General features: G+C 41.7%; 2 protein-coding genes across 2 annotated transcripts; one reads left to right on the top strand and one right to left on the bottom strand.

Moving 5' to 3' along the window:
- The first annotated feature begins 945 nt into the window (after nt 1-945).
- LOC138957341 (glutamine-rich protein 2-like) lies at nt 946-1808 on the top strand. Its single transcript, XM_070328467.1, has 2 exons — nt 946-954; nt 1089-1808. The coding sequence occupies exons 1-2, from the start codon at nt 946-948 to the stop codon at nt 1806-1808; spliced, it is 729 nt and encodes a 242-aa protein (XP_070184568.1).
- Nucleotides 1809-2366: 558 nt separating this feature from the next.
- Nucleotides 2367-3956, bottom strand: LOC138957342 (uncharacterized; the record flags this gene model as incomplete). The annotated part of the gene is made up of 1 exon (XM_070328468.1): nt 2367-3956. A coding segment is annotated over one exon (1590 nt), but the record flags the coding sequence as incomplete, so codon positions are not given.
- Between the last annotated feature and the right edge of the window lie 7976 nt (nt 3957-11932).

Here is an 11932-nt window from a genome sequence, read left to right as displayed (position 1 = left end):
ACGGCCTTTTAAGTGCACAGACAAACAATAAGTAACAAGAACTTAGCTTGGCTGAGTTTTCGGCCGCTTGCTGGTAAACCGTGAGCGAATGAATGAATGAATGAATGAATGTGTGATTGTTGAATATTGATAACACGAGGAAGAAAATAAAAACAACCTCGAGGGATCGACACACAAGAGAGACACACAAACAACAAACCATCAGATTAAAATGGAAGAACACAATCCAAAACCAACCCATACAAAGAGTCTTCTTCTTCTTGTCGTTCGCTGTTAGATCGTCAGTCCGGACTGCAGGGCATACAAAGGGTCTGAATGACAAGGGTCTGAATGACAAGGGTCTGAATGACAAGGGACTGAATGACAAGGGTCTGAATGACAAGGGTCTGAATGACAAGGGTCTGAATGACAAAGGACTGAATGACAAGGGTCTGAATGACAAGGGTCTGAATGACAAGGGACTAAATGACAAGGGTCTGAATGACAAGGGTCTGAATGACAAGGGACTAAATGACAAGGGACTGAATGACAAGGGACTGAATGACAAGGGACTGAATGACAAGGGTCTGAATGACAAGGGACTGAATGACAAGGGTCTGAATGACAAGGGTCTGAATGACAAGGGACTGAATGACAAGGGACTGAATGACAAGGGTCTGAATGACAAAGGACTGAATGACAAGGGTCTGAATGACAAGGGTCTGAATGACAAGGGACTAAATGACAAGGGTCTGAATGACAAGGGACTGAATGACAAGGGACTGAATGACAAGGGTCTGAATGACAAGGGTCTGAATGACAAGGGTCTGAATGACAAGGGACTGAATGACAAGGGTCTGAATGACAAGGGACTGAATGACAAGGGTCTGAATGACAAGGGTCTGAATGACAAGGGACTGAATGACAAGGGACTGAATGACTAGGGACTGAATGACAAGGGACTGAATGACAAGGGTCTGAATGACAAAGGACTGAATGACAAGGGTCTGAATGACAAGGGACTGAATGACAAGGGACTGAATGACTAGGGTCTGAATGACAAGGGACTGAATGACAAGGGTCTGAATGACAAGGGACTGAATGACTAGGGTCTGAATGACAAGGGACTAAATGACAAGGGACTGAATGACAAGGGACTGAATGACAAGGGTCTGAATGACAAGGGACTGAATGACAAGGGACTAAATGACAAGGGTCTGAATGACAAGGGACTGAATGACAAGGGACTGAATGACAAGGGACTGAATGACAAGGGTCTGAATGACAAGGGTCTGAATGACAAGGGTCTGAATGACAAGGGACTGAATGACAAGAGACTGAATGACAAGGGTCTGAATGACAAGGGTCTGAATGACAAGGGTCTGAATGACAAGGGTCTGAATGACAAGGGTCTGAATGACAAGGGTCTGAATGACAAGGGACTGAATGACAAGGGACTGAATGACAAGGGACTGAATGACAAGAGACTGAATGACAAGGGTCTGAATGACAAGGGACTGAATGACAAGGGTCTGAATGACAAGGGTCTGAATGACAAGGGTCTGAATGACAAGGGTCTGAATGACAAGGGACTGAATGACAAGGGTCTGAATGACAAGGGTCTGAATGACAAGGGTCTGAATGACAAGGGTCTGAATGACAAGGGTCTGAATGACAAGGGTCTGAATGACAAGGGACTGAATGACAAGGGACTAAATGACAAGGGTCTGAATGACAAGGGACTGAATGACAAGGGTCTGAATGACAAGGGTCTGAATGACAAGGGTCTGAATGACAAGGGTCTGAATGACAAGGGCCTGAATGACTAGGGTCTGAATGACAAGGGACTGAATGACAAGGGTCTGAATGACAAGGGTCTGAATGACAAGGGACTGAATGACAAGGGACTGAATGACAAGGGTCTGAATGACAAGGGTCTGAATGACAAGGGTCTGAATGACAAGGGACTGAATGACTAGGGTCTGAATGACAAGGGTCTGAATGACAAGGGTCTGAATGACAAGGGTCTGAATGACAAGGGACTGAATGACAAGGGTCTGAATGACAAGGGACTGAATGACAAGGGTCTGAATGACAAGGGACTGAATGACAAGGGTCTGAATGACAAGGGTCTGAATGACAAGGGTCTGAATGACAAGGGTCTGAATGACAAGGGACTGAATGACAAGGGACTGAATGACAAGGGTCTGAATGACTAGGGACTGAATGACAAGGGACTGAATGACAAGGGACTGAATGACAAGGGACTGAATGACAAGGGTCTGAATGACAAAGGACTGAATGACAAGGGTCTGAATGACAAGGGACTGAATGACAAGGGACTGAATGACAAGGGTCTGAATGACAAAGGACTGAATGACAAGGGACTAAATGACAAGGGTCTGAATGACAAGGGTCTGAATGACAAGGGTCTGAATGACAAGGGACTGAATGACAAGGGTCTGAATGACAAGGGTCTGAATGACAAGGGTCTGAATGACAAGGGACTGAATGACAAGGGTCTGAATGACAAGGGTCTGAATGACAAGGGTCTGAATGACAAGGGACTGAATGACTAGGGACTGAATGACAAGGGTCTGAATGACAAGGGTCTGAATGACAAGGGACTGAATGACAAGGGTCTGAATGACAAGGGACTGAATGACAAGGGACTGAATGACAAGAGACTGAATGACAAGGGACTGAATGACTAGGGTCTGAATGACAAGGGTCTGAATGACAAGGGTCTGAATGACAAGGGACTGAATGACAAGGGTCTGAATGACAAGGGACTGAATGACAAGAGACTGAATGACAAGGGACTGAATGACTAGGGTCTGAATGACAAGGGACTGAATGACAAGGGTCTGAATGACAAGGGACTGAATGACAAGGGACTGAATGACAAGGGACTGAATGACAAGGGACTGAATGACAAGGGTCTGAATGACAAGGGTCTGAATGACAAGGGTCTGAATGACAAGGGCCTGAATGACAAGGGTCTGAATGACAAGGGACTGAATGACAAGGGTCTGAATGACAAGGGACTGAATGACAAGGGACTGAATGACTAGGGTCTGAATGACAAGGGACTGAATGACAAGGGTCTGAATGACAAGGGTCTGAATGACAAGGGTCTGAATGACAAGGGTCTGAATGACAAGGGTCTGAATGACAAGGGTCTGAATGACAAGGGACTGAATGACAAGGGACTGAATGACAAGGGTCTGAATGACAAGGGACTGAATGACAAGGGTCTGAATGACAAGGGTCTGAATGACAAGGGTCTGAATGACAAGGGACTGAATGACAAGGGACTGAATGACTAGGGTCTGAATGACAAGGGTCTGAATGACAAGGGACTGAATGACTAGGGACTGAATGACAAGGGACTGAATGACAAGGGTCTGAATGACAAGGGTCTGAATGACAAGGGTCTGAATGACAAGGGTCTGAATGACAAGGGACTGAATGACAAGGGTCTGAATGACAAGGGACTGAATGACAAGGGACTGAATGACAAGGGACTGAATGACAAGGGTCTGAATGACAAGGGTCTGAATGACAAGGGTCTGAATGACAAGGGTCTGAATGACAAGGGACTGAATGACAAGGGACTGAATGACAAGGGTCTGAATGACTAGGGACTGAATGACAAGGGTCTGAATGACAAGGGACTGAATGACAAGGGTCTGAATGACAAGGGTCTGAATGACAAGGGACTGAATGACAAGGGTCTGAATGACTAGGGACTGAATGACAAGGGTCTGAATGACTAGGGACTGAATGACAAGGGTCTGAATGACAAGGGACTGAATGACAAGGGACTGAATGACAAGGGTCTGAATGACAAGGGTCTGAATGACAAGGGTCTGAATGACAAGGGACTGAATGACAAGGGACTGAATGACAAGGGTCTGAATGACAAAGGACTGAATGACAAGGGTCTGAATGACAAGGGACTGAATGACAAGGGTCTGAATGACAAGGGACTGAATGACTAGGGTCTGAATGACAAGGGACTAAATGACAAGGGACTGAATGACTAGGGTCTGAATGACAAGGGACTAAATGACAAGGGACTGAATGACAAGGGACTGAATGACAAGGGACGTAGCAACAACAACAAAAACCGAGGAGAAAAAAATACATAAACAAAACTGAAGTATGAACAGATACAACAAAGAGGGAAGGCGCTGATAGTTTATTAATGACTGTGTTAATCCAACTCTAAATCATTAAACAAAAAAAAATGTCCCAACAAAGAATGATGCAACAGTGGCCGAAAAACAAATGAAACCTCTTGAGGTATTTGACCTCTTCACTAGAAAAGAAAAAAACACCTTCATCATAAGTAGCCAAACGCGCAACGTTTGAACAATCCAGGATCATAATTTATGACCTAATTTTGCTTTGTCGTTGACTTTTGTTTGATCTCCCCATGTGGGTTAAATGAATCACGTTTATTGTGACACACTTCACAAGTTATATCAAAGTACAGCCTCTACTTTGAATCTTTCTTTATGAGAGAAATTTCTTTGAGAGATAAAAACACAACTAATCCGAAACAGTTGCAATCTTGCACTGATGGCATGAATTTCAAAGCATGACAACTACAGAAGAAATGATGAAACAGTGAGATGTTGCAGAAATAAGTAAGCATTCCTGTTGCGTTGTTGTCAGAAAACAAGAACGCAAAGAATTCTCTTTACGTTACGAAAAACATCCGAAACATCTGCATTGTTACATTTGTTTCTTTCTTCTTTCCTTTTTTCTCTCTTTCTTTCTTTCTTTCTTTCTTTCTTTCTTTTCCTTCCTTCCTTGTGATTATTAAAGCTTAGCAATAGACTGTATTACGGACAGCTTGCAGGTGTACATTATACGTGCACTTAATAGGCTAAACCAGAAGAGTGAACAGTTTCAAAACCGAAAACATTTCTTTCATGAAAAATCATGTGTTCACGTAAAAACGGGAATGGAAGGAAAATGGAGAAAAACAAGAAAGAGAGGTGAAATGCCATAAAAGATTAACGTAGCACATAAAAAGTCAGAAAGAAAGAAGTGCTTTAAAGATCAAACTAGTACGAAAGAAAAAAGGCAAGGAAGCACGTAGCGGGCAGATTACAAGATACACATTTAAGGTAAAACGACTTTAAACTATTTCTGCCAGGTTTTTAATCATATAGCATCATCAATTACACCTTAACATTGCCCCTACCCCCTACTTTCCTGTCCAACATCACCAGTCTTTTCATGTTCTTTTGTCCCCCATCCCTCCCCCATCCCGACCCCCGACCCCCACCCGTACTCCCCTCCCAGTCCCCCCTTTCCCATCAACGCAGACACACACACTTTTTTCTAAAACACTCCAAAACTTAGCGCTGAAACTGTGACCTTATTTGCTTTTCATGACCTGAGAAGCGAGTGCAGCTAAAACAGGTGGCTCTAAAACCCTTGCCTGAACCTCACCGAGTACAATAGTCAGGGAACAAATGGGATACCTTAACGGAAAATGGAGGGAGGGGGGGGGGGTGGGGGGGGGGAGGGGAAGAGATGTCAGCTCTGCACACAGCATTTAACAAAGTAAATATTTACAAATGTTTCCTATTGTATATGACTGGGGTAGAGAAAGTTAGGAAGAAATCGGATCGGTTAAAAATAAATGTTGAAGTGTACTATGGATACAGAAGGTGCTATGCACGAGGCACTTGCGAATGTCACGCGCATCACCCACCCACTATGTTCTACCCACCCACTCACCCACTCCACCGTCTAACAGGTGGCCTCGCGCTGACGCGTTTTCATTACGCGAATGTTAGTACTACTGAGTGATTGAAAAAATAAATGAAGCAGATTATAGAATAAAACTGTTGGAATTGTGATGACTGTAAGAACTCGAACTTTGAGAGAGAGGAAGAATTATGAGTTGCAGAAGGTGGCGGAAAACAAGCAATCTGAAAACGCCAACGATGAAGAAGAATAATTAAGAAGCAGGAAGAGAAGAAGAACCAGAACCAGAGCCAGAAACAGAACACTCTGTCAGACAATAATTTCTTCAGCTTTTTTTAGCAAGAGGGATTTACGTTTTATTCTCAAACTTCATGTTAAAACTATTCGCAACATATGTTAAAGCTTGCATTTGGTGCTGTTGGAAAAAAAACAGCCCCTATGTCTACCAACGGTTTTTGTTGTTGAAACTTCTTCACAGACATTACATTTTCTTGTGTTGATGTTGTTGAAAACTAGAGGGAGACTCCCCGAGGGCTGACAATAGACTGAATTAATGCACATCGTTTCCAACCATACATGAGTGTGATGTGTGTTGGTCGGCGGCTCACAATAAAAACGATTCATCCTTACCTACCACACACCTGCACACCTGCAGCAAAGATTTATCTCACACTGCCTGTCTGTCAAACTACCACCTGACAGCTCTCTCTGTCGCTTCGTCTGCATCCCCCCACCCCTTCCCCCTTACACACACTTCCTCCTCTCCGTAGCTCCTTGGCGATTATATCTCGACCCCCCCACACACACACACACACCCTCGCTCTCTCACTTTAACTCCATCACTTTCTCATCAGTTTTGAATTTAGATTTTTTATTCCTTTCCCTATTTCCCCTCTCTTTGATCTATACCTGCAGAAGATACGTTGATACGCGAATGGAGACAGTACGTTCCGACGAAGTATTCAAGGTATCCGTTTCATTGTTGAATGTTACGAGAAGCTCCGATGTTCGTTATTGCCTGTATGATCTCCCTGGCTGCATGCCTGTTTGTTTGTGTAGATGTACTTCACTACATGTACATTGTTCAACAAAGAAGATACAAGATACAAGAAATTACAAGATACAAGATGCAAGAAATTTTATTGTCCTCATCAATACAAGGAAATTTGGCATGTGTGTGGCAAGACATAATACACTGATACATAGACATTTACAAAGCAACAACTGAAGTTCAATATCAACACACCCTTACGCACACATACCCACTACTTCAGACACAAAATCGCAACACGAACAATTGATGGATGAAGAACCATTGAGCGAGTTAAAACAACACCACCACCACCACCACCACCCCACCACCACCACCACCACCACCAACAACAACAACAACAACAACAACAACAACAACAACAACATGTCACAACAACATGTCACAACAACAAACTAGTTGCACAGTGAACAGGATTTACACCAGCTTAAACCACTTACAACTAGTAAAAGGCACACATCTGAATTGCTTTCAGAGTACTCATCTGTCAGCCCATAGCAACAGATGCCACCCGTACCCGAGAAATATCACCATCACACACTGCAATCCACCCGATTCAAAGAAGGATGCTGCGTTGTGGCGACGGGCTCAGTGCTACCCGAGTCGAACGATGCCATACCCGTATTGAACGATATCATTATGCTACTTCGGTACAGAATGCTGGTTTTTCAGTGCTATTAGGATTTGACCCCAATTCTTACTGTGGAAATATCTAGATTTTATTTTGAGTTTTATGCTTCTTTGCCAACAGCTGTTCAAGTATGCAGTACACCTGGTAAAAAGAGTATCTTATGTGAAGTGGACAAGATGTGAACGCGGAATAATGTAGAGTGTGTGTGTGTGTGTGTGTGTGTGTGTGTGTGTGTGTGTGTGTGTGTGTGTGTGTGTGTGGTGTGTGTGTGTGTGTGTGTGTGTGTGTGTGTCAGTGTGTGCGTGTGGTTGTAAGTGAGTGTGTGTATGCAGTTCTGTTAGCACTCTGTTTGGTTGTTGTGTTTGAATGTACTATGTATTGCATGAACTCAAACCAAGATATAGTCCTGTGTAATGCACGTGGTTGAAATAAAATCGTATGTCTTATGTCTTATCGTATCTTATGAGGATGCGTGCTACGTACCCCGCGTACAGAGCAATGCTGACGGGTGCTTGTATGGGGAGTTTCAAACATTGGTTCTATGTTATTGTTGGTTACTTTTTTACGTTGTTTGTTCATTGTGTAAGAATTTGATGTTGTTGTGGATTTGGTGTTTTTAATTTTTTTTTTATCTCTGCGTTTATATGTTTGTTGCGGTCGGTTTATGCTACTTTATGCTTATGTTTGTTTTGCTTGTTTTGTTTGCTTGTTTGTTTGTTTGTTTGCTTATTTTTTTATGTTTTATTTTTATTGGTTTCGGTCTTACTCTCTGTCTTTCTTTGTTTTTAACTGACTTGCTGCTTTCAGCTTTATAGTTCTTTCTTCGTACTAATTTCTCCCCAGTTTCCTTGAAAGATGAGACTTAGGCTTATATGATTTTCTTCTACCTGCTAACTGTCTGTCTGTCTGTCTCTCTCTGTCTGTCTGTCTGTCTGTCTGTCTGTCTGTCTGTCTGTCTGTCCTTGTCTTCTTGTTCTTCTTCCTCCTCGGCATCGTCGTTCGACTTCGCTTTCCTGTCTCTGCAAATCAGATAAATAAATTTAATGAGCAAAATAAATAAATAAATACATAAATGAACATTAACAAAGAAAATGATCCCAAGGAATGAACACAATAAAATAAATGTACGAAATAAATAAACACAATTAATTTCCAAATAAATGAGAGGAATAAGCGACTGAACAAATGAACTATTGAATAAATGATCAAACGAACGAACAATTGAATAAATAAAATGCCGGATTATTGAACGAAAGAACTAACGATTGAAGGAACGAATGAATGAACAAAATGAAAACATAAACCCGTGAACGAATCAATCCACGAACAAATGCTTACATGAATAGATGAACTAACGAATAAATAAATAAATGATTGAATGAATGTCACACAAATTCTTTCTTTCTTCCTTATCCCGCCGTTTGCTTGTGTTGGTGGTTGTCTTGTACTCTGCGACGTTATGTCAAGAAGTCAATGGTTTTAACTATTCACTCAATAACGCGATCGTCACGTAACAAGCACGAGAACTCACGCGTGACTTCCACAGAATCTGAACGATCACACGTTGACTCTAATTTGTCAATAGGTTCGTAGCTCTGGTAAGTTCATTCTGGTAGAATAATTAATATCCCACTGATTTCATTTGCCAATCAGCAGAACAGAACTGTCACTACGCGATGACATGTTGCCAATACTACTCGACGTACAACTGCCAAGGATGAAGAAGAAACACGCGAGGATTTCAGGAGGGGGAAGGGGGGGGGGAGGGGGGTGGGGGGGGGGGGGGGGAGGTGGGGGTGGGTGTGGGGGACCATCAACAGCAAAGAAAGGGAAAAAGCAAAGAAAAAAAAAGTAAGACAGAATTAAAGGCCAACGTTCGAACTTGATGAGCTGACATTTTGGACAGCGGGTTTGTCGAGTAACGCGTAGGAATAGGATCGAAAGGAACACTGATGTCATTGAGGGCATTGCTCTTCCTTGTGCGTCAGAGGACCTTAGTATGAGTTCAACATTCTTAAAAGTATATCGTTTGTTTGCTGGCTTCATTGTTTGTATATTTGGTTAGTCGGTATGTTTGTTGGTTTGTTTGTCTGTCTGTTTCTTTGTTTATTCTTCACGCCACTCTTCCTTTTCATTATATCTTGTTTCTTATTTTACTTTCGTTCATACTTTCTTGTATTCCTTCAACATTTGTTTTACTGTTCCTTCCCTGTTTTTACATTAAAACAAGTGGTTTTTTTTATCTGTGCGTCGAGCTCTTTTAGACTCATCTTTAAATGTCATCACTTGCTCGTTCAGTGTGCGTCTTTAATCATTTTCTTGGAAAAGACCTAAGCAGAAGACCTGTTTCACACACACACACATACACACACGCACGCATACACACACACACTCACACACACACACACACACACACACAGAGTCACACACACACACATACACACACAGAGTCACACACACACACACACATACACACACTGACACACACACACACATACACATACACACACACACACACACACACAGAGTCACACACACACACACACACACAGAGTCACACACACACACACACATACACACACACACACACACACACACACACACACACACACACACACACACACACACACACACACACACACACACACACACACACCGTGTTCTTCTCTTCTTTTCTTTTGACCTTTATGATTTGTCGGGTCCAAAAGGTCTTGTTATCGACTAAAGTAAGGTCAGTCAACGAAGTAAACGATGTTCTTTTCTTTTACTTTTTGTCACGAAACACATGCATGTTACTCTTGTTTTGCGAAGATAATAAGGCCAAAAAAAAATAGGTCTGTTTACGGTAACATAGGCCCAAAAAATAGGGTCGGTAGGTCGGGATTTTGTTGTTTTTTTTGTTTTGTTTTTTTCTAAAAAAACCCATATTTTTACGGGGTTTTTTTTTGGTTTTTTTCCCCAAATGCCAAAAAAAAGTCTAGGGTCGCGCGAAAAAAATAGGGTCGCTCGGGTTACCGTAAACAGACCATTTTTTTTGGCCTAATACAACAATCGTCAACGGGCCAAACATTTTCACGTGAATGTAAGCATTTATGACGAATGTCAGATAGTCTACTTTTTCACGTTATGAACCCGTTTTTGACATGTAGAAAAGGCTTATAATGAAATCTAAAACCTTTATAGCATTTCAATAAGTTAGAGCTAGTCTTAAGAGAAGAGAAATCCGAAGACCATTATAAAGGTCGACGCACTTGTGAAAGTTTCGTTTTGTCTGAATTTACATGTATGCTTGTACCATAAATTACCCTTGCTTCTTTTTCCTAAACAGAAAAATGACAATAACTATTTGAACCTGTTTTATATTTACTACCCATATTTCACTCCTTTCATTGTTGTCATCCGCACAGCGTTGTGGGGACATATAAAGCTAATGGAAAGTTATTCTCCTGGTTTTAAGATCGATCATCAGCTCTTAGGTTGCAGTTGGGGTAACTGCAGCTTACAGTAAAGTCATAAATCGCTATGAGCTTTTATTCTGACATCGCACAAAGCATGGGGAACCCCCCCCTTTACCCCATCCCTCATGTCAAGAAAACAATCCTCATGAAAAAGGTTTAACCCGTTATCTCACCATATCAGATCTCACCAGGCTTAAAAACAGGTCTTAAAAACAGGTCTTAACAAGTCGCGTAAGGCGAAACTACTACATTTAGTCAAGCTGTGGAACTCACAGAATGAAACTGAACGTAGTCCGCCGCTAGTGCAAAAAGCAGTGAAAGTGAGGAGCCTGTTAGGCGCTGTAGCGATTGCGCTGTGCTTCATAGCACGCTTTACTGTACCTCTCTTCGTTTTAACTTTCTGAGCGTGTTTTTAATCCAAACATATCATATCTATATGTTTTTGGAATTAGGAACCGACAAGGAATAAGATAAAATAGTTTTTAAAACGATTTCGGAAATTTAATTTTAATCATAATTTTTATATTTTTAATTTTCAGAGCTTGTTTGTAATCCAAATATAACATATGTATATGTTTTTGGAATCAGAAAATGACGAAAAATAAGATGAAATTGTTTTTGGATCGTTTAATAAAAAAATAATTTTAATTACAAGTTTCCGATTTTTAATGACCAAACTCACTCATTAGTTTTTAAGCCACCAAGCTGAAATGCAATACCAAACCCCGGCCTTCGTCGAAGATTGATTTGCCAAAATTTCAATCAATTTAATGGAAAAATGAGGGTGTGACAGTGCCGCCTCAACTTTTACAAAAAGCCGGATATGACGTCATCAAAGGTATTTATCGAAAAAATGAAAAAAACGTCCGGGGATATCATACCCAGGAACTCTCATGTCAAATTTCATAAAGATCGGCCCAGTAGTTTAGTCTGAATCGCTCTACACACACAGACAGACAGACAGACACACACACACACACACACATACACCACGACCCTCGTCTCGATTCCCCCCTCTATGTTAAAACATTTAGTCAAAACTTGACTAAATGTAAAAACAGGTCTTAAAAACAGGTCTTAAAA

The sequence above is a fragment of the Littorina saxatilis genome, unplaced genomic scaffold (genome assembly GCF_037325665.1).
Source record: "Littorina saxatilis isolate snail1 unplaced genomic scaffold, US_GU_Lsax_2.0 scaffold_1851, whole genome shotgun sequence".
NCBI classification, from domain to species: Eukaryota; Metazoa; Mollusca; class Gastropoda; order Littorinimorpha; family Littorinidae; genus Littorina; species Littorina saxatilis.
The sequence above is the reverse complement of the archived record's forward strand: the minus strand, read 5'-3'. Positions and strand labels throughout refer to the sequence as shown.